Raw genomic sequence first — 22,943 nt, 5'->3', positions numbered from 1 at the left:
GGTTGAAATACATTTAAAATGTTACCAAAATGTTTGATATTGTGGTCCCATGAATTGATTAGTGGCATTCTTTTACCGTTTGGTTATTGGGAATTGGTCTAGTGCCTAGTTGGGGTATGCGGGAGATGGAAAAAAAACCATGTAGAAAGATCTTCGCGCATATATATTTTCTGCTCCTGAACTTCACTTGAGATTTCATCAATTCTTTTACTGATCCTGACACGCACAGGCTTTGCCCTCAAGCGTGGCCATATGATAGAATCACATTGCCAATGCACAGGTATAAAATCTCTACTGTAAACAGCTTCTCTACTGTAGCAGAGTTTCCCATCTCAAACAGCCCTTCCTGGAGTACTGTAATCCGTCATATAAAACTGGGCCACACTGTCAGCAAACAGATTTTTTAAAGATAATACTGTTACAAGGTAGCCAGTGCCAGAGAGGAAAAGAAATGAGTATTCATCATAGAAAAATCTGTAAATGACGGTGGGATTTCCTTTGTAGGAGGCTGTTCCCCTCAGGCACGCCCTGCTGCTATTCGGCAGTGTAACCCGGCCTGCAGAAAACCTTTCTCCTACTGTACACAGGTGAGTCATGTGCTGGAGGCTTGGACGAGTATGGTAATCGCTGTGTTATATGTATGCTGTCTGATGTTTTCCAGTCTCCTGCAGCCCAAGTAGCAATTCCATGGGCCCACGATACCACAGAGAGGCATTTGCAGGAGTAATCACAGCTATTAAGAATTTCTCTCCAGGGCATGTGTTCAAGAAAGCAGCCTTTTTTTCTCTAAATCCACCTATAGCCGACCCCGTCTTTCAGATATCTAATCTATGTTAGCTCTGTTTATCCTCTATTTATCAACGTGTTCTCAGTTGATTTATTTCCTCCTTCTTAGCCTTTCATGTACCTAAACTATTTTGAAAGATATTAAAAAGGGCATGTTCATATTTGCTAAATATTATGTATTAAAATTGGTTACACTATGATTACTGTACTATGTCTAAATTTTAGTTGATTTTACATAAGCTGAATATGTGGTTATGGGTCATAATTATATATGTGTGTGTATACATTTTTTTAAAGCAGAACTTTTTCTTCCCCTTTCTCTGCCTTAATTCCCATCAACCACTGCTCAGGAATTAATGCAAAATGTGCCATGTATTCTCAACAGTGGCACTCATTGTGTGCAGTGCGCATAGAAGAAAGGTGTGCCCTGTCTTTCAAAGAAACGAGCTTCTTCTTATAGTGTGTTCTTTCCAAAAATGATTTGGTTAAAAATGATTCAAGCGCTCCATCCTGTTAATATGGCTCTTCTACTTCAAGTTAGGTTAATTCTTTACCACAGAAAAGCGAGTGAGTGATCAAGCTTCCAGTTTGGAAAAAAAGAGATCAGCAGCAACTTCATGGGCTAAGGCTGTTGCTAAGTAGAAGGTGTGGCTTTCCCCCAACTCTCTGGATACCCTCTTTAATAAAACATAAATTACCGTTTCCCTCGAAACTTTGGCATGTGACTGGTTACAACTTTTCACTCAAACTAAATAGAGATGCATCTTGAAAAGATGGCTTTCATAGCTGAGCATATACCAATTTTTCGTAATTAGTTCTCCCCATTGAACACTGAATAATGTCTTCAATTAAAACCACTGGAAATACTATAATAATTGGCATTATTATATGAGTGCTACCTAAACTGTAGGCATTTATTAATTATATGCTTTTCTGACTTTTACTTTAAAAATAAATATGTATGTATGTATGGCTGTGTTGGGTCTTCGTTGCTGCACGCGGGCTTTCTCTAGTTGCGGTGAGTGGGGGCTACTCTTCATTGCAGTGCGTGGGATTCTCATTACGTTGGCTTCTCTGGTTGCGGAGCACGGGCTCTAGGCGCGTGGGCATCAGTAGTTGCAGTGCGTGGGCTCAGTACTTGTGGCACACCGGCTTAGTTGCTCTGCAGCATGTGGGATCTTCCCGGACCAGGGCTTGAACCCGTGTCCCCTGCATTGGCAGGCGGATTCTTAACCACTGCGCCACCAGGGAAGTCTCTTTTACTTTTTGTGGAAGATTGTGGTACCCTATTTTTAGGTTTAGTATCTGTTGCTTCTCAAAATCATGTGTTCAAGAGTTGATGACCTAAGTAAATCTGGCTGATGCATAAGGACTGATGTGAGTGGCTATTAAGGCTGTTCAGAAAATTCCAGATATAGTTTTATGTGAGGAGCCTTAATAGCAGAGTTATAGAGATTCATAATCGTATGCTTATTTTCTATTCTTTTCTATTGCTTTTATGTTTGCTGAAGGAAGGAAGAGCAGTTATTTTCAGTTTCACTTCCAGAGACAGATAGAAATCCTTGTCCATTATACTTTATCATAATCAGTTTCTTGGAAAGGTTTATTGTACATGAAAATTACCAAGAATCCACAAATATGAAGGTCATATTGTCATTACGCCAACTAGGAATGTGATGATGTGATGTGACACTCGGATTACTACAAGATATCAATATCTCTATCTCTCTCTCTCTCTCTCCTCCCTCTCTTGGACATGTGCCTTTGGTGAAGTCTATTTTTCTCCACAGTCTTGGGCTGTCTCCTCTGAGTGAAGAACTAAGCCTTTGAGTGGAGAGGCAGTTCAGACTAGTTAGTGATCAGTGGCACAAAGTGATAGAGGCAGAAATAGACCTCAAAGAAGATATGTACATAATTCCTGTTGCTTTGCTTCTCAGTGTCAAGGGCAGGTTGGAGTGAGTGGGCAGGAATCTGAAACAGCTGGGGGAAGAGTTGAGGCTAATTTTTAATTAGATGCTTTAAACATCTCTGTAAGAGAGAAAAGGTTGTAGTTAATGCCCACTATCGACAAAGAATTGTGATTTCATATTTGGAAGGTATAAGAATTATAAAACACTAGAAAGAACTGATGATTTATTTAAGGGTTGACTTTGGAATTCAAAAAGATGAACTATTTATTGAATTTTCACCTCTTTGGCAAGTGTGGTGCTGGAAAACCCTAAATTGCCATGACATACCATGCGAATGTTAGGTGCCCAGCAGTTAAAGCGTTCTTGTTTCATCTACACAACTCACTGTGTAACCGTCAACATTTTTTTCTGCTATAGGGTGGAGTGTGCGGCTGTGAGAAGGGCTATACAGAGATCATGAGATCCAATGGTTTCCTGGATTACTGCATGAAAGTACCTGGCTCAGAGGACAAAAAAGCTGATGTGAAAAATCTTGCTGGGAAAAACAGACCTGTGAATTCAAAAATACATGATATTTTTAAAGGATGGTCTCTTCAACCCCTTGATCCAGGTACATATCGGTTATGAGTCAGAAATGTAAATTCTCTCATGGGGGATTGGGGTTCAGATTGTGACCACTGCTCATGATGGAGGGAAGAAGGAAAAGAGGAGAGAAGGAAAAAACCAACATGGTCTAGTTCAAGATTTCTCAAATTTGAGTGTTGTGTGGTGTAAAATGTTCTCATGGGGTGGTTGAAGATAAGTCTGTCAATCCCAGTTTAAGAGACACTGACTTAAGGAACCAAAATATTAACCTTTTTTTTTTTTTTTTTTTGTGGTATGCGGGCCTCTTACTGTTGTGGCCCCTCCCGCTGCGGAGCACAGGCTCCAGATGCGCAGGTTCAGCGGCCATGGCTCACGGGCTCAGCCGCTCCGCGGCATGTGGGATCTTCCCAGACCGGGGCACGAACCCATGTCCCCTGCATCGGCAGGTGGACTCTCAAGCACTGTGCCACCAGGGAAGCCCCAAAATATTAATCTTTAAAAATATTTGAATTGTAAATGATCTCTGCCAAAGACTTTATTTTTATAACTGTGAATTTGTGTATATAATTGAAATTAAAAGCAAAAATTGGAATAGATTCTCAGGAACATGCAGGTAGGTACCTGGGGGACTGTCCAGGGACCCTATCTGGTTTGAGAAACACCAGTGAAATAGTAAAGAGCATCAATTTCAGAGGCCAACAGACCTTAACTGGCATCATAGCTCAGAAGGTACGGATTTTGTGACTGACTGTAGTTTCTTCACCTCTCCGGAAAGGTTTCCTCATCTACGAATCAGTCTAGAGGCACCTGCCCTGCACGACTGTCATGACTATTAGCACATTGTCAGGCCTGCAGGACTCAAAAATTAGTGGGTATTAAGGACAAGAATGAACATTTTTTAGATGCTTTCTGTGTACCCAGTGGTTCCATGCTAGTTGTGGTGCATGACTCGTTATGTTCTTGCACATAATGAGATGCCATTATCCCCATTTTAGTGATTAGGATGCTGAAATTGGCAAACTAATTTGACCAAGGACACACCACCAGTAAGTGACAGGAAGGTTTGAAAGGCAGGTCAATAAGGTCTTTACAAAGCACTAGTCTCTACTTCGCACTCTGTGAAGTGGGCAGAAAATGAAAGCAAAATTCTCTGGGCCTACTGTACGTGCCTCTTCTAGAAAATAAAATGCTGTGAATGACTGAGGGAAGGGAGCATTGAGAGGGAAGAGACGCAGAAAGCTCAGCCAATGTATACCTTGGAAACTTTCCTCCCAGACCCTAGGCATTGGCCATACCAAAATGCCTCGATGACATGCTTAAATGAAGCAAAACCAGAGCCCAGGCACAAAGGACCCTACATCTAGAGGAAGAAACAAGATGTACACTCCTTAACTAACTTTTAAGGATGGCCACAATATACTCAAGCTTTGATTCCTGTGTATGTCGGGGCACATGCCATAGGTATTCAAAAATATCTTATTCATTTTGTGACATTTAGGGACATTTAGCTAATTTATAGCAATAGACTTAAATTTGAGGGAAGTGTGATATGAAATGTAGCTAGGTTCACCCACTGCTTGTAGACCCTATTTCAGGAAGAGAATTAGGGTGAAGTTCCAGGGAAATGAGTGTTCAGATCCACACTTGAGGTCCTTAACCTTTGGAGGTCCCACTAAAGCATCAACAGCACGTATGTGAGTATACGTGTATGTGCATATGTGTGTGTGTATATATATACGGATACACACACAAAAGACACATGTACACATATGTATAGTCATATATACACTATTGTATACATATGTATGTATGTGTGCAAGTATATATGTAAAATATATATTTAGTCTGGGGAGAGTTAATAACTTTCATGAGGTTCTCATGATGAGATTGTAAACTTGGGCAGCCTCTCAGGAGGGCAATCGGGCAAAAATCTGTCATACATTTTGGCCTAAAATTTTCCTCCTAGGAATTCATCATACAAATATACACACGTATACTAAGAGAAGTATGTAAATGATACAACTGTGCAATATGTCTCATAGAGGTATTAAAAAGAATGAGACACACCTGTCTTTATGAACTAGCATGGAAATATTTCCAATATATATTGTGACGTAGAAAAGAAGTACCAAAGTGAGTGATACGCACCATTTATGTCTCTTTTAAACAGTGCAGGTATTTTGTGTTCGTACTCATTTGCTTGCATGTGCAGAGAAAACTGTAAGATGGTTCGCAAGCAAACTGGTTACAGTGGTAGTGGCTGTGTAGGGCTCTCAGGGTGGCAGGAAGACTGACTTTTTACTACATTATCTTTTTTTAATAGTTTGAACGTTGATCCTATCCATTATGCTGTTATAAAAAAGCTATATTGATTCTTCTTAAGTAACATGGCTTAAAGGTCATGGACCACATACCTCTGTACTAGGGATTGAAAAACACTGTACCTTCCAATACTTCAGCTCTATGAGGTTAAGGGGTAATAAGATGACAGATGCATTCTCACTCAGGAGAGACTTTTTTTTCTTATTGCAAATGTAAAAAATTCAGAATAGGGGATTTCATCATTAGTGTTTCAAAGAGATAAGAATCAAAGCTTTGTTAAACGTTGTATGACCATAGAAATATATCGTTACTACATTGAAACCTCATTCTAAAACCTGATTGAGGCTTGAAAGTGTCTTGTAAGCAAAAATTGTAATACGTAGTCATAATACAATGGAAAGTAATTGTGATTTTCCTCCAAACAAGTGTTGTTTACAATAGATTTTGATTGTTTTTCATCTCACGAAAGTCTTTTTTTTTTTTGCATTTTAACATCTTTATTGGAGTATAATTGCTTTACAATGGTATGTTAGTTTCAGCTTCACAACAAAATGAATCAGTTATATATATACATATGTTCCCATATCTCTTCCCTCTTGCGTCTCCCTCCCTCCCACCCTCCCTATCCCACCCCTCCAGGCGGTCACAAAGCACTGAGCTGATCTCCCTGTGCTATGCAGCTGCTTCCCACTAGCTATCTACCTTACCTTTGGTAGTGTATATATGTCCATGCTTCTCTCTCGCTTTGTCACAGTTTACCCTTCCCCCTCCCCATAGCCACAAGTCCATTCTCTAGTAAGTCTGTGTCTTTATTCCTGTTTCACCCCTACGTTTTTCATGACATTTTTTTCTTAAATTCCATATATATGTGTTAGCATACGGTATTTGTCTCTCTCTGACTTACTTCACACTGTATGACAGACTCTAGGTCTATCCACCTCATTACAAATAGCTCAATTTCGTTTCTTTTTATGGCTGAGTAATATTCCATTGTATATATGTGCCACATCTTCTTTATCCATTCATCTGATGATGGACATTTAGGTTGTTTCCATCTCTGGGCTATTGTAAATAGAGCTGCAATGAACATTTGGGTACATGACTCTTTTTGAATTATGGTTTTCTCAGGGTATATGCCCAGTAGTGGGATTGCTGGGTCATATGGTAGTTCTATTTGTAGTTTTTTAAGGAACCTCCATACTGTTCTCCACAGTGGCTGTATCAATTTACATTCCCACCAACAGTGTAAGAGGGTTCCCTTTTCTCACACCCTCTCCAGCATTTATTGTTTGTAGATTTTTTGATGATGGCCATTCTGACTGGTGTGAGATGACATCTCATTGTAGTTTTGATTTGCATTTCTCTAATGATTAGTGATGTTGAGCATTCTTTCACGTGTTTGTTGGCAATCTGTATATCTTCTTTTGAGAAATGTCTATTTAGGTCTTCTGCCCATTTTTGGATTGGGTTGTTTGTTTTTTTGTTATTAAGCTGCATGAGCTGCTTATAAATTTTGGAGATTAACCCTTTGTCAGTTGCTTCATTTGCAAATATTTTCTCCCATTCTGAGGGTTGTCTTTTGGTCGTGTTTATGGTTTCCTTTGCTGCGCAAAAGCTATGAAGTTTCATTAGGTCCCATTTGTTTATTTTTGTTTTTATTTCCATTTCTCTGGGAGGTGGGTCAAAAAGGACCTTGCTGTGATTTATGTCATAGAGTGTTCTGCCTATGTTTTCTTCTAAGAGTTTGATAGTTTCTGGCCTTACATTTAGGTCTTTAATTCATTTTGAGCTTATTTTTGTATATGGTGTTAGGGAGTGATCTAATCTCATACTTTTACATGTAGCTGTCCAGTTTTCCCAGCACCACTTATTGAAGAGGCTGTCCTTTCTCCATTGTACATTCCTGCCTCCTTTATCAAAGATAAGGTGACCATATGTGTGTGGGTTTATCTCTGGGCTTTCTATCCTGTTCCATTGATCTATATTTCTGTTTTTGTGCCAGTACCATACTGTCTTGATTACTGCAGCTTTGTAGTATAGTCTGAAGTCAGGAAGCCTGATTCCTCCAGCTCCATTTTTCGTTCTCAAGATTGCTTTGGCTATTCGGGGTCTTTTGTGTTTCCATACAAATTGTGAAATTTTTTGTTCTAGTTCTGTGAAAAATGCCAGTGGTAGTTTGATAGGGATTGCATTGAATCTGTAGATTGCTTTCGGTAGTAGAGTCATTTTCACAGTGTTGATTCTTCCAATCCAAGAACATGGTATATCTCTCCATCTATTTGTATCATCTTTAATTTCTTTCATCAGTGTCTTATAATTTTCTGCATACAGGTCTTTTGTCTCCTTAGGTAGGTTTATTCCTAGATATTTTATTCTTTGGTAAATGGGAGTGTTTTCTTGATTTCACTTTCAGATTTTTCATCATTAGTGTATAGCAATGCCAGAGATTTCTGTGCATGAATTTTGTATCCTGCTACTTTACCAAATTCATTGATTAGCTCTAGTAGTTTTCTGGTAGCATCTTTAGGATTCTCTATGTATAGTATCATGTCATCTGCAAAGAGTGACAGCTTTACTTTTTCTTTTCCGATTTGGATTCCTTTTATTCTTCTTCGTCTCTGATTGCTGTGGATAAAACTTCCAAAACTATGTTGAACGATGGTGGTGAGAGTGGGCAACCTTGTCTTGTTCCTTTCAGATTTGCACCACTAAGAACAATGTTGGCTGTGGGTTTGTCATATATGGCCTTTACTATGTTGAGGAAAGTTCCCTGTATGCCTACTTTCTGCAGGGTTTTTATCATAAATGGGTGTTGAATTTTGTCAAAAGCTTTCTCTGCATCTATTGAGATGATCATATGGTTTTTCTCCTTCAATTTGTTAATATGGTGTATCACATTGATTGATTTGCATATATTGAAGAATCCTTGCATTACTGGAATAAACCCCACTTGATCATGGTGTATGATCCTTTTAATGTGCTGTTGGATTCTGTTTGCTAGTATTTTGTTGAGGATTTTTGCATCTATGTTCATCAGTGATATTGGCCTGTAGTTTTCTTTCTTTGTGACATCCTTGTCTGGTTTTGGTATCAGGGTGATGGTGGCCTCGTAGAATGAGTTGGGGAGTGTTCCTCCCTCTGCTATATTTTGGAAGAGTTTGAGAAGGATAGGTGATAGCTCTTCTCTAAATGTTTGATAGAATTCGCCTGTGAAGCCATCTGGTCCTGGGCTTTTGCTTGTTGGAAGATTTTTAATCACAGTTTCAATTTCAGTGCTTGTGATTGGTCTGTTCATATTTTCTATTTCTTCCTGATTCAGTCTTGGCAGATTGTGCCTTTCTAAGAATTTGTCCATTTCTTCCAGGTTGTCCATTTTATTGGCATAGAGTTGCTTGTAGTAATCTCTCATGATCTTTTGTATTTCTGCAGTGTCAGTTGTTACTTCTCCTTTTTCATTTCTAATTCTTTTGATATCCTTACAAAGAACCAGCTTTTAGTTTTATTGACCTTTGCTATCATTTCCTTCATTTCTTTTTCCTTTCCTTCTGCTAACTTTGGGGTTTTTTTGTTCTTCTTTCTCTAATTGCTTTAGCTGCAAGGTTAGGTTGTTTATTCGAGATGTTTCCTGTTTCTTAAGGTAGGATTGTATTGCTATAAACTTCCCTCTTAGAAATGCTTTTGCTGCATCCCATAGATTTTGAGTCGTCGTGTCTCCATTGTCATTTGTTTCTAGGTATTTTTTGATTTCCTCAGTGATCACTTCGTTATTAAGTAGTGTATTGTTTAGCCTCCATGTGTTTGTGTTTTTTACAGATCTTTTCCTGTAATTGATATCTAGTCTCATGGCGTTGTGGTCAGAAAAGATACTTGATACAATTTCAATTTTCTTAAATTTACCAAGGCTTGATTTGTGACCCAAGATATGATCTATCCTGGAGAATGTTCCATGAGCACTTGAGAAAAAATGTGTATTCTGTTGCTTTTGGATGGAATGTCCTATAAATATCAATTAAGTCCATCTGGTTAAATGTATCATTTAAAGCTTGTGTTTCCTTATTTATTTTCATTTTGGATGATCTGTCTATTGGTGAAAGTGGGGTGTTAAAGTCCCCTACTATGAATGTGTTACTGTTGATTTCCCCTTTTATGGCTGTTAGTATTTGCCTTATGTATTGAGGTGCTCCTATGTTGGGTGCATAAATATTTACAGTTGTTATATCTTCTTCTTGGATTGATCCCTTGATCATTATGTAGTGTCCTTCTTTGTCTCTTCTAATAGTCTTTATTTTAAAGTCTATTTTGTCTGATATGAGAATTGCTACTCCAGCTTTCTTTTGGTTTCCATTTGCATGAAATACCTTTTTCCATCCCCTTACTTTCAGTCTGTATGTGTCTCTAGGTCTGAAGTGGGTCTCTTGTAGACAGCAAATATATGCGTCTTGTTTTTGTATCCATTCAGCCAATCTGTGTCTTTTGGTGGGAGCATTTAGTCCATTTACATTTAAGGTAATTATCGATATGTATGTTCCCATTCCCATTTTCTTAATTGTTTTGGGTTCGTTATTGTAGGTCTTTTCCTTCTCTTGTGTTTCTTGCCTAGAGAAGTTCCTTTAGCAGTTGTTGTAGAGCTGGTTTGGTGGTGCTGAACTCTCTCAGCTTTTGCTTGTCTGTAAAGGTTTTAATTTCTCCATCAAATCTGAATGAGATCCTTGCTGGGTAGAGTAATCTTGGTTGCAGGTTTTTCTCATTCAACACTTTCAATATGTCCTGCCACTCCCTTCTGGCTTGCAGAGTTTCTGCTGAAAGATCAGCTTAACCTTATGGGGATTCCCTTGTGTGTTATTTGTTGTTTTTCCCTTGCTGCTTTTAATATGTTTTGTTTGTATTTAATTTTTGACAGTTTGATTAATATGTGTCTTGGCGTATTTCTCCTTGGATTTATCCTGTATGGGACTCTCTGTGCTTCCTGGACTTGATTAACTATTTCCTTTCCCATATTAGGGAAGTTTTCAACTATAATCTCTTCAAATATTTTCTCAGTCCCTTTCTTTTTCTCTTCTTCTTCTGGAACCCCTATAATTCAAATGTTGGTGCGTTTAATGTTGTCCCAGAGGTCTCTGAGACTGTCCTCAGTTCTTTTCATTCTTTTTTCTTTATTCTGCTCTGCAGTAGTTATTTCCACTATTTTATCTTCCAGGTCACTTATCCGTTCTTCTGCCTCAGTTATTCTGCTATTGATCCCATCTAGAGTATTTTTTATTTCATTTATTGTGTTGTTCATCATTGTTTGTTTCATCTTTAGTTCTTCTAGGTCCTTGTTAACTGTTTCTTGCATTTTGTCTATTCTATTTCCAAGATTTTGGATCATGTTTACTATCATTATTCTGAATTCTTTTTCAGGTAGACTGCCTATTTCCTCTTCATTTGTTAGGTCTGGTGGGTTTTTATCTTGCTCCTTCATCTGCTGTGTGTTTCTCTGTCTTCTCATTTTGCTTATCTTACTGTGTTTGGGGTCTCCTTTTTGCAGGCTGAAGGTTCGCAGTTCCTGTTGTTTTTAGTGTCTGTCCCCAGTGGCTAAGGTTGGTTCAGTGGGTTGTGTAGGCTTCCTGGTGGAGGGGCCTAGTGCCTGTGTTCTGGTGGATGAGGCTGGATCTTGTCTTTCTGGTGGGCAGGTCCACGTCTGGTGGTGTGTTTGGGGGTGTCTGTAGACTTATTATGATTTTGGGCAGCCTCCCTGCTAATGGGTGGGGTTGTGTTCCTGTTTTGCTAGTTGTTTGGCATAGGATGTCCAGCACTGTAGCTTGCTGGTCGTTGAGTGAAGCTGGGTGCTGGTGTTGAGATGGAGATCTCTGGGAGATTTTTGCCGTTTGATATTATGTGCAGCTGGGAGGCCTCTTGTGGACCAGTGTCCTCAAGTTGGCTCTCCCACCTCAGAGGCACAGCACTAACTCCTGGCTGCAGCACCAAGAGCCTTTCATCCACACGGCTCCTTAATTTGGGATGATTCGTTTTCTATTCATGTATTCCACAGATGCAGGGTACATCAAGTTGATTGTGGAGCTTTAATCCGCTGCTTCTGAGGCTGCTGGGAGAGATTTCCCTTTCTCTTCTTTGTTCTCACAGCTCCCAGGGGCTCAGCTTTGGATTTGGCCCCGCCTGTGCGTGTAGGTCACCGGAGGGCGTCTGTTCTTTGCTCAGACAGGACGGGGTTAAAGGAGCCGCTGATTCGGAGGCTCTCGCTCACTCAGGCCGGGGGGGGGGGGGGGGGGGGCGGGGCAGATAGTGAGGGTCACGGAGTGCAGGGCGGGCCTGCAGAGGCTGGCGTGACGTTGCACCAGCCTGAGGCATGCTGTGCGTTCTCCCGGGTGAGCTGTCCCTGGATCCCAGGACCCTGGCAGTGGCGGGCTGCACAGCCTCCCCCGAAGGGGGGGTGTGGATAGTGACCTGTGCTCGCACACAGGCTTCTTGGTGGCGGCAGCAGCGGCCTTAGCGTCTCATGTCTGTCTCTGGGGCCTGCACTTTTAGCCGCGGCTCGCGCCTGTCTCTGAAGCTCCTTTAAGCAACGTTCTTAATCCCCTCTCCTCGCGCACCAGGAAATAAAGAGGGAAGAAAAAGTCTCCTGCCTCTTCCGCAGGTCCAGACTTTTCCCCAGACTCCCTCCCGGCTAGCCGCAGTGCACTAACGCCCTGCAGGCTGTGTTCTCGCCGCCAACCCCAGTCCTCTCCCAGAGATCCGAATGAAGCCAGAGCCTCAGCTCCCAGCCCTGCCCGCCCCGGCGGGTGAGCAGACAAGCCTCTTGGCTGGTGAGTGCCGGTCGGCCCTGATCCTCTGCGCTGGAATCTCTCTGCTTTGGCCTCCACACCCCTGTTGCTGTGCTCTCCTCCGCAGCTCCGAAGCTCCCCCACTCCGCCACCCGCAGTCTCTGCCCGCGAAGGGGCATCCTAGTGTGTGGACACTTTTCCTCCTTCACAGCTCCCTCCTGCTGATGCAGGACCTGTCCCTATCCTTTTGTCTCTGCTTATTTTTTTCTTTTGCCCTAACCAGGTATGTGGGGGGTTTCTTACCTTTTGGGAGGTCTGAGGTCTTCTGCCAGCGTGCAGTAGATGCTCTGTAGGAGTTGTTCCACGTGTAGATGTATTTCTGGTGTATCTGTGGGGAGGAAGGTGATCTCTGCGTCTTACTCTTCCGCCATCTTCCCAGAAGTCAAAAGTCTTTAGCATAAGAGTTTGATATGTTCTTTGGACCCACAGTTAATTACATTCATGTAGTATAATGAACCTTTTGTGTGTATATCTTTCAGAAAGGAACATAGTTCCTTTGAGATGCTAAGGCATTGCTACTATCAGTGCAATTCTAAGTTTAGTTAACTGTGCGCTCATGTAAAGAAGAGCAAAAACCATGAGATTTCCAGAAACAACTCAAATTTATACACACACACGCACACCATACATACAGTCAGGGTATACCTCACAGAGTAAAAATCACAAAATAGATCAGACTGTTTGGTTCTATTTTTTTAACTCCAGCAGATAACAAGTCCAAAATAATATATACTTGTACACATATGTATATGTTTTGTAGTACTTTTGTATTAGAAGTATATACAAATGAAAATAAATTCAAACTATCCTGCCAGTTGTTAGATTTTATGAAGTACTGATTTCTGGTCTTTGTTTGGCATTGTGAAAAAATGATAGACTATCTTACATTTTATATTTTCACCTTTTTTTTTTTGACATTTGATAGCTGTCACATGTGGGTATTTCCACCTATGCTTCTGACTTACGCAAATCTCAGAATTCAGCTGAGAAATAAATAATACACTAATTTAGATAAGAAATAAAGCTTTTGTTGATAAGTTTGTTATTTTCTATTTTAAACAGATGGCCGAGTGAAAATCTGGGTTTATGGCGTTTCAGGTGGTGGTTTTCTTATCGTGATTTTCCTCGTATTTACTTCCTACTTTGTTTGGTAAGTACTAACTAGTAAAAAGTTAATATTCCATATTTTCATGGGTGGCATGTTATACTAAAAGAAAACTTAAGATCATTGGCCATTATAACAGGACCCTTGAACTCACAAATAATCATCAACAGTAGAATTGGTGAATAGTTGAAATGGGAAATCATTATCTTTATTGTCCTTGTTTGAAATAACATTCTTTTATTTGGTTTTCAAATACTATCAGAAGGTATAAGAGGCACGTCATTAGTCAGGGCTTTCCCATTTTAGAATTTTGATTTAGATCAGTACTTTTTAGCTTTAATGGCACACTGGCATTTCTTGGCACCTCTTGGGGACTGATATTTGAATCCTAGTCCCAGAGATTCTTTTTTTTAACTTTGCTTATTGAAGTATAGTTGACTTACAGTGTTGTGTTAATTTTGCTGTACAGAAGCGATTCAGTTACACATACATATATTCTTTTTTATATTCTTTTCCATTATGGTTTATCACAGGATATTGAATATAGTTCTCTGTGCTATACAGTAGGACCTTGTTGGTTATCCATTTTGTATATAAAAGCTCACATCTACTCACCCCAACCTCCCACTCCATCCCTCCCCCAACCCCCTCCCCCTTGGCAACCACAAGGCTGTTCTATATGTCCATGAGTCTGTTTCTGTTTCATAGATAGGTTAATTTGCGTCATATTTTAGATTCCACATATAAGAGATAGCATATGGTATTTGTCTTTCTCTTTCTGACTTACTTCACTTAGTATGATAATCTCTAGGTCCATCTATGTTGCTGCAAATGGCATTATTTCATTCTCTTTTGTGACTGAGTAGTATTCCACTGTATATATGTACCACAACTTCTTTATCCATTCCTCTGTCGATGGACATTTAGGTTGTTTCCCTGTCTTGGCTACTATGAATAGTGCTGCTGTGAACATAGGGGTGCATGTATCTTTTTGAATTAGAATTTGTCTGGATATATGCCCAGGAGTGGGATTGCTGTATTATATGGTAATTCTATTTTTAGTTTTCTGAGAGTTTCCCATACTGTTTTCCATAGTGGCTGCACCAACTTACATTCCCACCAACAGTGTAAGAGGGCTCCCTTTTCCGCACACTCTCTCCAACATTTGTTATTTGTAGAGTTTTTAATGATGGCAATCCTGACTGGTGTGAGGTAGTACCTCATTGTAGTTTCAATTTGCATTTCTCTAATAATTAGCAGTGTTGAGTATCTTTTCATGTGCCTATTGGCCATCTGTACATTTTCTTTAGAGAAATGTCTATTTAGGTCTTGTGCCCATTTTTTTTTTTTTTTTTTTTTTGCGGTACGCGGGCCTCTCACTGTTGTGGCCTCTCCCGTTGCGGAGCACAGGCTCCGGACGCGCAGGCTCAGCGGCCATGGCTCACGGGCCCAGCCGCTCGGCGGCATGTGGGATCTTCCCGGACCGGGGCACGAACCCGTGTCCCCTGCATCGGCAGGCGGACTCTCAACCACTGCACCACCAGGGAAGCCCTTGTGCCCATTTTTTGATTGGGTTGTTTTCTTGTTGTTGAGCTGTATGAGCTATTTGTATATTTTGGAAATTAAGCCCTTGTTGGTTGCATCATTTGCAAATATTTTCTCCCATTCCATAGGTTGTCTTTTCCTTTTGTTTATGGTTTCCTTTGCTGTGCAAAAGCTTGTAAGTTCGATTAGATCCCATGTGTTTATTTTTATTTCTATTGCATTGGGAGGCTGTCCTAAGAAAACATTGGTACGATTTATGTCAGAGAATGTTTTGCCTATGCTCTCTTCTAGTAGTTTTATGGTGTCATGTCTTAAGTCTTTTTTGTGTATGGTGAGATAGCATGTTCTAACTAACTTCATTGATTTATATGCAGCTGTCCAACTTTCCCAACGCCACTTGCTGAAGAGACTGTCTTTTTGCTATTGTATATTCTTGCCTCCTTTGTTGAAGATTAATTGACCGTAGGTGTATGGGTTTATTTCTGGGCTCTCTGTTCTGTTCCATTGATCCATATGTCTGTTTGATTACTGTAGCTTTGTAGTATTGTCTGAAGTCTGGGAGGGTTATGCCTCCTGCTTTGTTCCTTTTCTTCAGGATTACTTTGGCAATTCTGGGTCTTCTATGGTTGCATATGAATTTTAGGATTATTCTAGTTCTGTGAAAAATGTCATGAGTAATTTGATAGGGATCACATTAAATCTGTATATTGCTTTAGGCAGTATGGCCATTTTAACAATATTAATTCTTCCCACCCAAGAGCATGGGATATCTTTCCATGTCTTTGAATCATCTTCAATTTCCTTTATTAATATTTTATAGTTCTCAGCATATAAGTCTTTCACCTCCTTGATCAGGTTTATTCCTAAGTATTTTATTTTGGGGGTGTGATTTTAAAAGGTATTGTATTTTTACATTCCCTTTGATATTTCTAGCCCCAGGGAATCTGATTTAAGCATCCGAACAACCTGACCACATGCAGGGATAATTAAAAGTGCCCCAGGTATTTCTAATATCCAGGCAAGGCTGAGAACCATCACTCTAGATAATTCTAGTTCTTAAATTTTCTTCGCAAACTGACAAATTTTGACCAGTTATGTTAAATTGACCAGTTGGTTCAAACAACCTATTAGTACATTTTGAATAGTAGAGCCAGCTGTTTATCTACATTGACCAGCCATGAGAAAAAATTTAACTGACTGTCCATTCCAGGAACCCCAATTTGTAAGTGACTAGTTCCTAAAAATATGTTATTCTCAGAAAATGATGATTAGCTTATTGTATAGAATATATTTTATTTGATGAGCTGGTCTTGAAACCAGACAGAAGTAAATACATTTGAATGTTTTCAAGTGTGTTGAGAATATTTTATTAGCTTCCTAAGAAGAATTTTCAAAGGATTTTAATTTTCATGAGATCAAAGTGTTCCTTTTTTTCTCTAAATCAAGATATTTATATTCATCATCTGTCTCAAACTATTTCCTTGAGAATTTTCACCCAAGTTTTAATTGCAACTCAAATCCACTCTTTGTATTTCTAGCTTGTACTTCCAAGGTTACACAGGTTTTTAAATCTTTGCTCTTGGTCAGTGAAGAAAATTAAGTGACTTTCATTTTTTCTGCCACCTATAGTGATTGAAATTGAATTTCTAGACGTTGGATTTCTATCCAACTAATATTTCCACAGTGTTGTAGTAAAAAGGAACACCTTCAGTTAATCGTTTACCCTAAAATCAAATGATTTGACCAATTATGTTTGAATTGGTAAGTTTTGTGAGTATTGTCTAGGTCCTGTCCTGTCTTAATGGACAAATGTGAAGTGGAAAGCCCTATATGAGGTTGAGAGTGATAGGAAGCATTCACCACTAAAAAAGATTAGAAGAGGGAAAAGAAGAGACACTGCTCTCAAAGCAATGGCCCAATACAGTGTAAGATAATCAGCTAGTCTATTGGTCTGTGAAAGCTTGCATGTGTTCTACTTCATAGCCACATCCCCAATTCCAGATTCTATGGTTCCTTCTTCCCTAGAATATCTAAAAGATTAAAAATTAAAATTTAATAACAGTCATAAATTTTACCCTTTTACATTTCTCCATTTCCTTCAACTTAAAATTGTGTTACCCTTAATCCATTCCTTCAACAATAAATATTTATTGCGGCCCTTTCTGTATAACTAACTCTAGGTGCTGGGGATTAATTAGGTGCCTCACTGAATTCTGATGACAAACATAATATTCTGGAAAATTTTTATTATAAAAGATCAATGGAATTGCCCCTTACTTTTTTGTGGCCAAATTATATAAATATTTATGTACAGTATTTCTCATACTTATTTTTTCATCCTCAATGCCCAGCCTTAATAATCCCCTGTTGGAAGTAGCACAGTTACTTCCATATTTGGATTCTTTACAAATGCTCCCTTCAGCAGTCTGTAGCCAGATTAATCTAGAAACTTAGCCAAGTGATCAGCCCCTTTCCTCCTCAGACAGACACTCATTGACAGCAAAATGAAAGTCGTGTTCTGGCTGCCTTACCAGTCAATTAAAGTCTTCCACTATTTGAGCCCAAACAACTCTTTCAACTTCATTTTCTACTGTTTCCTTATACCCTGGTGTGTTGATAGGCCTATTTATTTATTTAGCTGTGCCGGCTCTTAGTTGTGGCATGTGGGATTTTTTTAGTTATTGCACGTAGGATCAAGCTCCCTGACCAGGGATCACACCCGGGCTGCCAGGAAAAAAAAAAATCTAATATTCATACATCAAACAAAGTGCTTTGCATAGATTGCCTTATTCAGTCTTCATGATAATCCAATGAGGCATTGCTAATATCACCTTCGTTTTAAAGGGGGAGTAAGTAATCCTCAGAAAAGTTGAATAACTTACATCAGGACATCAGCCTGGTGAAATCAACTCCAGGTTTGTCTTAACCCCCAATGTACACTCTTTCCACTGGACTTTCAATCTCTGTAGTTTCTTTCCCTTGAGTGAGTAATCCTAAAAACTCTTTAGACTCGAGGTAATGTCTACATCTTTCACATTTTTTAGGGGCTCTTCACTTCCCAAGTAAGCTATAGACCTGGGTACAGACCTATTGATATCAAAACATTTACTGTTATATAGGAGCTGCCTAAAGAATCCAAATAGGTATTTTCACACCATCTATTTCTATTAAATAGCTTGCAGAAGAGTTAGAGGATGACAGTTTTGGAGATTTTATATTTTCTCCCCCAAAATAAAAAGCTTGGGACAAGAGAGCTGCTCTAATAAATATGCCAGTTGTTAGGTGTACACTTTAGATGAAGGCAATTTATGATAACACTTGGACATGTTTTTGAGAAAAACAGTCTTCTCAAGGACTGCTTCGTTCAGATATGACCGTTTGCACGTCTGCCATTAGCATTTGGAGTTTTTGAAATAGTATTACTGATGCCCAGCTCCCCTGGCAATAAAGACTCATGAGGTAATTTAGTGGGGACGACCACTGGGTGAGCTGGTAGGTAATCTAGACATAGTGCCTGGAAATCACTCAGAGAACTGCAGCTATTCTACCTTGCTCAGCACAACGCAGGAAAGGGGATCTCAAATTTGAAAGTTTGAAGGTGGTGTCGCCACTTCTGAGGCTCGGCCCTCCTGAGTAGCTGCCTGTTAATGTCTTCTGGTCTGGGGATGGGTCCTTGTGGCTTGACTTCAAGAGCGCTGAGAAGTGCCAGCACTTGCCTGCCCGTTTACAGTGAGCTCACGTTTCTGGCTTAATGGGTTGATCCTTTGCTAAAATGCAAATGGTCATGGAAGAGGTGACTTTAAAACGTGTCCATCAATGATCTCTTACAGCCGGGGCTGCATACTGGTTTTCTCCCTTGGGCCAACTCTGAAAGTGATGGTGGCTGTCAAGAAGAGTTATGAGGCTATTCCTGGGCTCAGCAGTAAACAATAATGTGATGGATAGGAGACGTCCACCGCGGGTACAGGATGCCTAGGGGTGGCGGCAGCCCACGGGCCAGGCATTGGTGGCTCCTGATTTAGTAGGAGTGAGGTGGTCACACCTTCCCCGATACCAGAGTTGAGGAGAGAAAGTGACTTACAAAATGGCTCCTAAATGAGTTGCCTAATAAAGGAAAGGGAGCAGGGACTTCGAAGGACAAGTCTCCTATTTGCTTCCTGTGCAGAGGGCAGCCTCCCACTCAGCTCTTCCTCTTAGGGCTCTTTTTAACCAGCCAGGAAGCTTTGTAAAGCCGCAGCTCCCCAGCAAAATCACCACCTTATTCAGTGCTTGCTGACTTTTAACCTCTCTAAAAGTTCTCGGATCTCACACATTCATAGACGTGACTTCAGTATCTGTCTATTGAGAGCTTACACAGTATGGATGCATATGAAATGAAGCCTTCATCACAACCATCCCCACACACACCACGAGCCACAAAAATCCAAGACCTAGATACCGGGAGCCCCCTTTCTCTTTTTTTTTTTCCTAGAGGTGAACACAGTGTTCATAATAATTCCATACCTGGAAGCTGCTATAAAAATCTGTCTCATATTTGAGCAGAATTTTCCAGGCACAGTCCTAGAGGCTGGCCAACTTTATTATTGTCTCTTTTTATGGAATTCTTTCTTAGTTTACAATGTTGTATTAGTTTCAAGTGTACAGCAAAGTGATTCAGTTGTACACTCACACACACATCAGTTCTTTTTCAGATTCTTTTCCATTATAGGCTATTACAAGATGCCGAGGAGAGTTACCTGTGCTATGCAGTAGGTCCTGGTTGTTTACCTAGTTCATATAGAGTAGTGTGTATATATTAATCCCAAACTCCTAATTTATCTCTCATCCCCCCATCCACTTTGGTAACCAAATATTATTGTCTCTGTAAAGATCCAGCCATCTCTATCCCTCCGCCCCAGGACTCAGCTCTCCCATTTCTCTGTCAAACAGCCCTTAGCAAATGCCAAATAGAACAAAATAATGTCATTTGCAGCGAACGGATGGACCTAGAGATTGTCTGATTTACTTCGCTCAGTATGACAGAGGAAGGCAAATATCATATGATATTGCTCATAGGTGGAATCTAAAAAATGGTACAAATGAACTTATTTACAAAACAGAAATAGAGTCACAAATGTAGAAAACAAGCTTATGGCTACCAGGGGGGAAAGAGAGGGGGATAAACTGGGAGATTGGGATTGGCATATACACACTACTATATATAAAATAGATAACTGATCAGGAGCCTGGGCCTGGCAATATGACTAGAAACACTGGAATATACATATATTTAATATAGGTAAAGTTGAATGTTATTCAGATAATTATGCAGCAACTGCTCTTGAGAAGCGGAACAGACCTGGGAAACGGGAAATCATAGGCCACGCCTCTACAGAGAATTTAAAGCATATTTCTTCCTCCCCTCTGCTGAGAGGCAGGTGTTTGCCTGCAGCCAGCACTCAGCAAGTCATACACTGAGCACCTGCTACACGCTGGGTGCTGGGTAGGGACACAGTAGGATCTCTGTTTCCTTGTAGTTGTAATTTACCTCTTTAGCATCTATGAATCGCTTCAAACATCAAAAAAAAAAATTTCTCCTGAATTAGAACCTGAGTATTTTAACCTAGGAGATTCTCCCTACAACCATGTTATCGAACATCTTTTTCTTTTGTGGTAGAATTCACATATCAAACAATTCTCTAATTTAACCATTAAGTGAAAGATGCCAGACCCAGAAGGCCACACCTATAGTATGATTCCATATGAAATATCGAGAATAGGCAAATTTACAGAGGCAGAAAGTTGATATGTGGTTGCCAGGGACAGAGTAAGAGAACGGAGAGACCCTGCTTAGTGGGACCAGTTTCCCTTTAGGGTGATGGTTATGCAACACTCTAACACAGTGTTCGAAATGCCAGCCAGTTGTACACACTGAAATGTTTGTTTTTAATTTACATTCACTCGAAGTATAAAAATTAATACATACAGACAAAAATGTTGTTTCCACCAAGTGCCTAATTAATGAATTAGATAGAGGGAGGATGCACTGAAGGGTTAAAGGCATTTGTCCTGTGTGTTTTAGATGCACTTAGATTCCAGGCTGTGCCACTCACGCAGTGACTTTAGTCCTTCACTGTCAAGTAGCAGTCATCCTAATGCCTCCCTCTCAGTGCTGTCCTGGGATTTATTGAGATACTTCTGTAAATCCTCAGCACAGGGCTTGGCACTTGATGGCTCCCCTGCTGCTGAGGACAACCCAAAGAGAGCTGAGCTCTGAAGTCACAGCAAAGCCAAGGCACTGAGGAGGGAAGGGAGACTGAACGGTGGGAGGTGGGGCACTGTGTGGTAGAATTCAAACTATAAATACTCCTCAACTGAGATTCACGCACACTGAGAATCAAAGAGCGTAATGCAGCATGTTTCACCCAGATCTGGGCATCACTGTGTGATTTGGGAATGTAACTCAAGTTCAGCTTCTCTCTCTGTGAGAAGGAATGGCAGCCCTCCCTGATCTGGCAACACGGTTGACCTCAAGAAGAACAGAGACCAGGGAGAATAGCTTTGGCTGGTGCAGAACCAGTGAAATTTTCCTGACTGACAGGCTCTGGTGACTCGGCAGCTAGATGTCAGGATTCAGGCCAGAGCAGAAGCGTGTTTACTCGAAAACAAGAGCAGAGTAAGGCTTGGGAGTCTGGCTGTTCTAGCTACTTATGATGTTAAACATCTGTGCTGTGGAGGTCGTAGTAGTTCAGGAATTAGCAACAGATATTCGCATTACTGCATATCAACAAAGGAAAGTAGCCTTTACCAAATTCATTGTTTCCGCTAAACCATTTTTAAGATTTTGGAAAAAAAAAAAAAACCAAAGGCTTCTCCTAGTTTAAGGGTCAAAGTACACCAATATTCCAAAAAGGAACCCACCAGTCCAGAGAAATCAATCTTTTGTCTAACCACTTGAATTTCTGTACCTCACAATTGTGTCTGGCACGTGAAACAGAGCTCTGTGAACTTTCTTTATCTCAGGAATTCTTTTCCCTTTACAGCAAGAAGCCAAAACCACATCAAAGCACACCTCCCCAACAGAAGCCTCTGACCTTAGCCTACGACGGAGACTTAGACATGTAACCTGAAGAAGAAATCCAAATGTAGACATCAACTGCCTTAACTGCTTTCTCTTTTGTAGCTCTCAGAATTCTCAGTTTTTTGAGGAATCTCATGATGCGTTATACGAGGCAGGATACAAATATTGTGAAAGTAATATTGACTCAACTCCATTTGGACACGGAGTCAAGGATTGTTTTGTCTGCCATTTTGCTTTCAAGTTGTTTGTGGGTGTGTTTAATTCTTTGATTTCCCCAAGGGACCTGAAAACCCTTCTCTTCCTGCTTGGAAATGGGAAGAAGAAAACATGATGGAATTCCCACAGACTCGAGTATAAACTTTATCCTTAGCAGCATGATGACAATCCAGAGGAAAGTCCAACCAAGGCATTTACTGTAAATGATGAGTCGCCTGACACTGCATTGTTATGCACTATGTTAGTGCAAATCCTTATTCTTCCCATACTTCAACACTGAGTTTTCTAGAGCTTACATCAGTTCAAAGACTTTCAAATTGGATTGCTTATTTTCATGAACGTAGAGAGAATGGGTTACCATTTCAGAAATTCTCTGAGTTTTTACCTTTACAAATTGTATTTTGTTTTGTAGCCAGGGGGACGATGGTACTTCATGGGTTGCATCTATTGAAAACAAATGGAACGTGTGTAATTGCTGGACTAGATGAAAGCTAGGTGGTTTTGAATGAAATGTGTATTGAATGTTAGGGTGTACAAATGAAGTAATAGGTGGTTATATTGGAGAAAGAGGTAAATTAATTATTTCATCACTA

General features: G+C 40.2%; 1 protein-coding gene across 1 annotated transcript in view; it reads left to right on the top strand.

Annotated features, from left to right (window-relative positions):
• The window catches only part of THSD7B (thrombospondin type 1 domain containing 7B), a gene marked incomplete at both ends in the record, with an annotated part of 764,094 nt that extends 741,916 nt beyond the window's left edge, over positions 1–22,178 (top strand). Inside the window, 4 exons of the mRNA XM_082658783.1 lie at positions 505–587; positions 3,114–3,306; positions 13,487–13,574; positions 22,097–22,178. Of these exons, the coding sequence (XP_082514909.1) occupies positions 505–587; positions 3,114–3,306; positions 13,487–13,574; positions 22,097–22,178 (446 nt within the window). The remainder of the gene's footprint in view (positions 1–504; positions 588–3,113; positions 3,307–13,486; positions 13,575–22,096) is intronic.
• Between the last annotated feature and the right edge of the window lie 765 nt (positions 22,179–22,943).

This window comes from Grampus griseus, assembly GCF_964374135.1.
Source record: "Grampus griseus genome assembly, chromosome: 7".
NCBI lineage: Eukaryota > Metazoa > Chordata > Mammalia > Artiodactyla > Delphinidae > Grampus > Grampus griseus.
The sequence above is the reverse complement of the archived record's forward strand: the minus strand, read 5'-3'. Positions and strand labels throughout refer to the sequence as shown.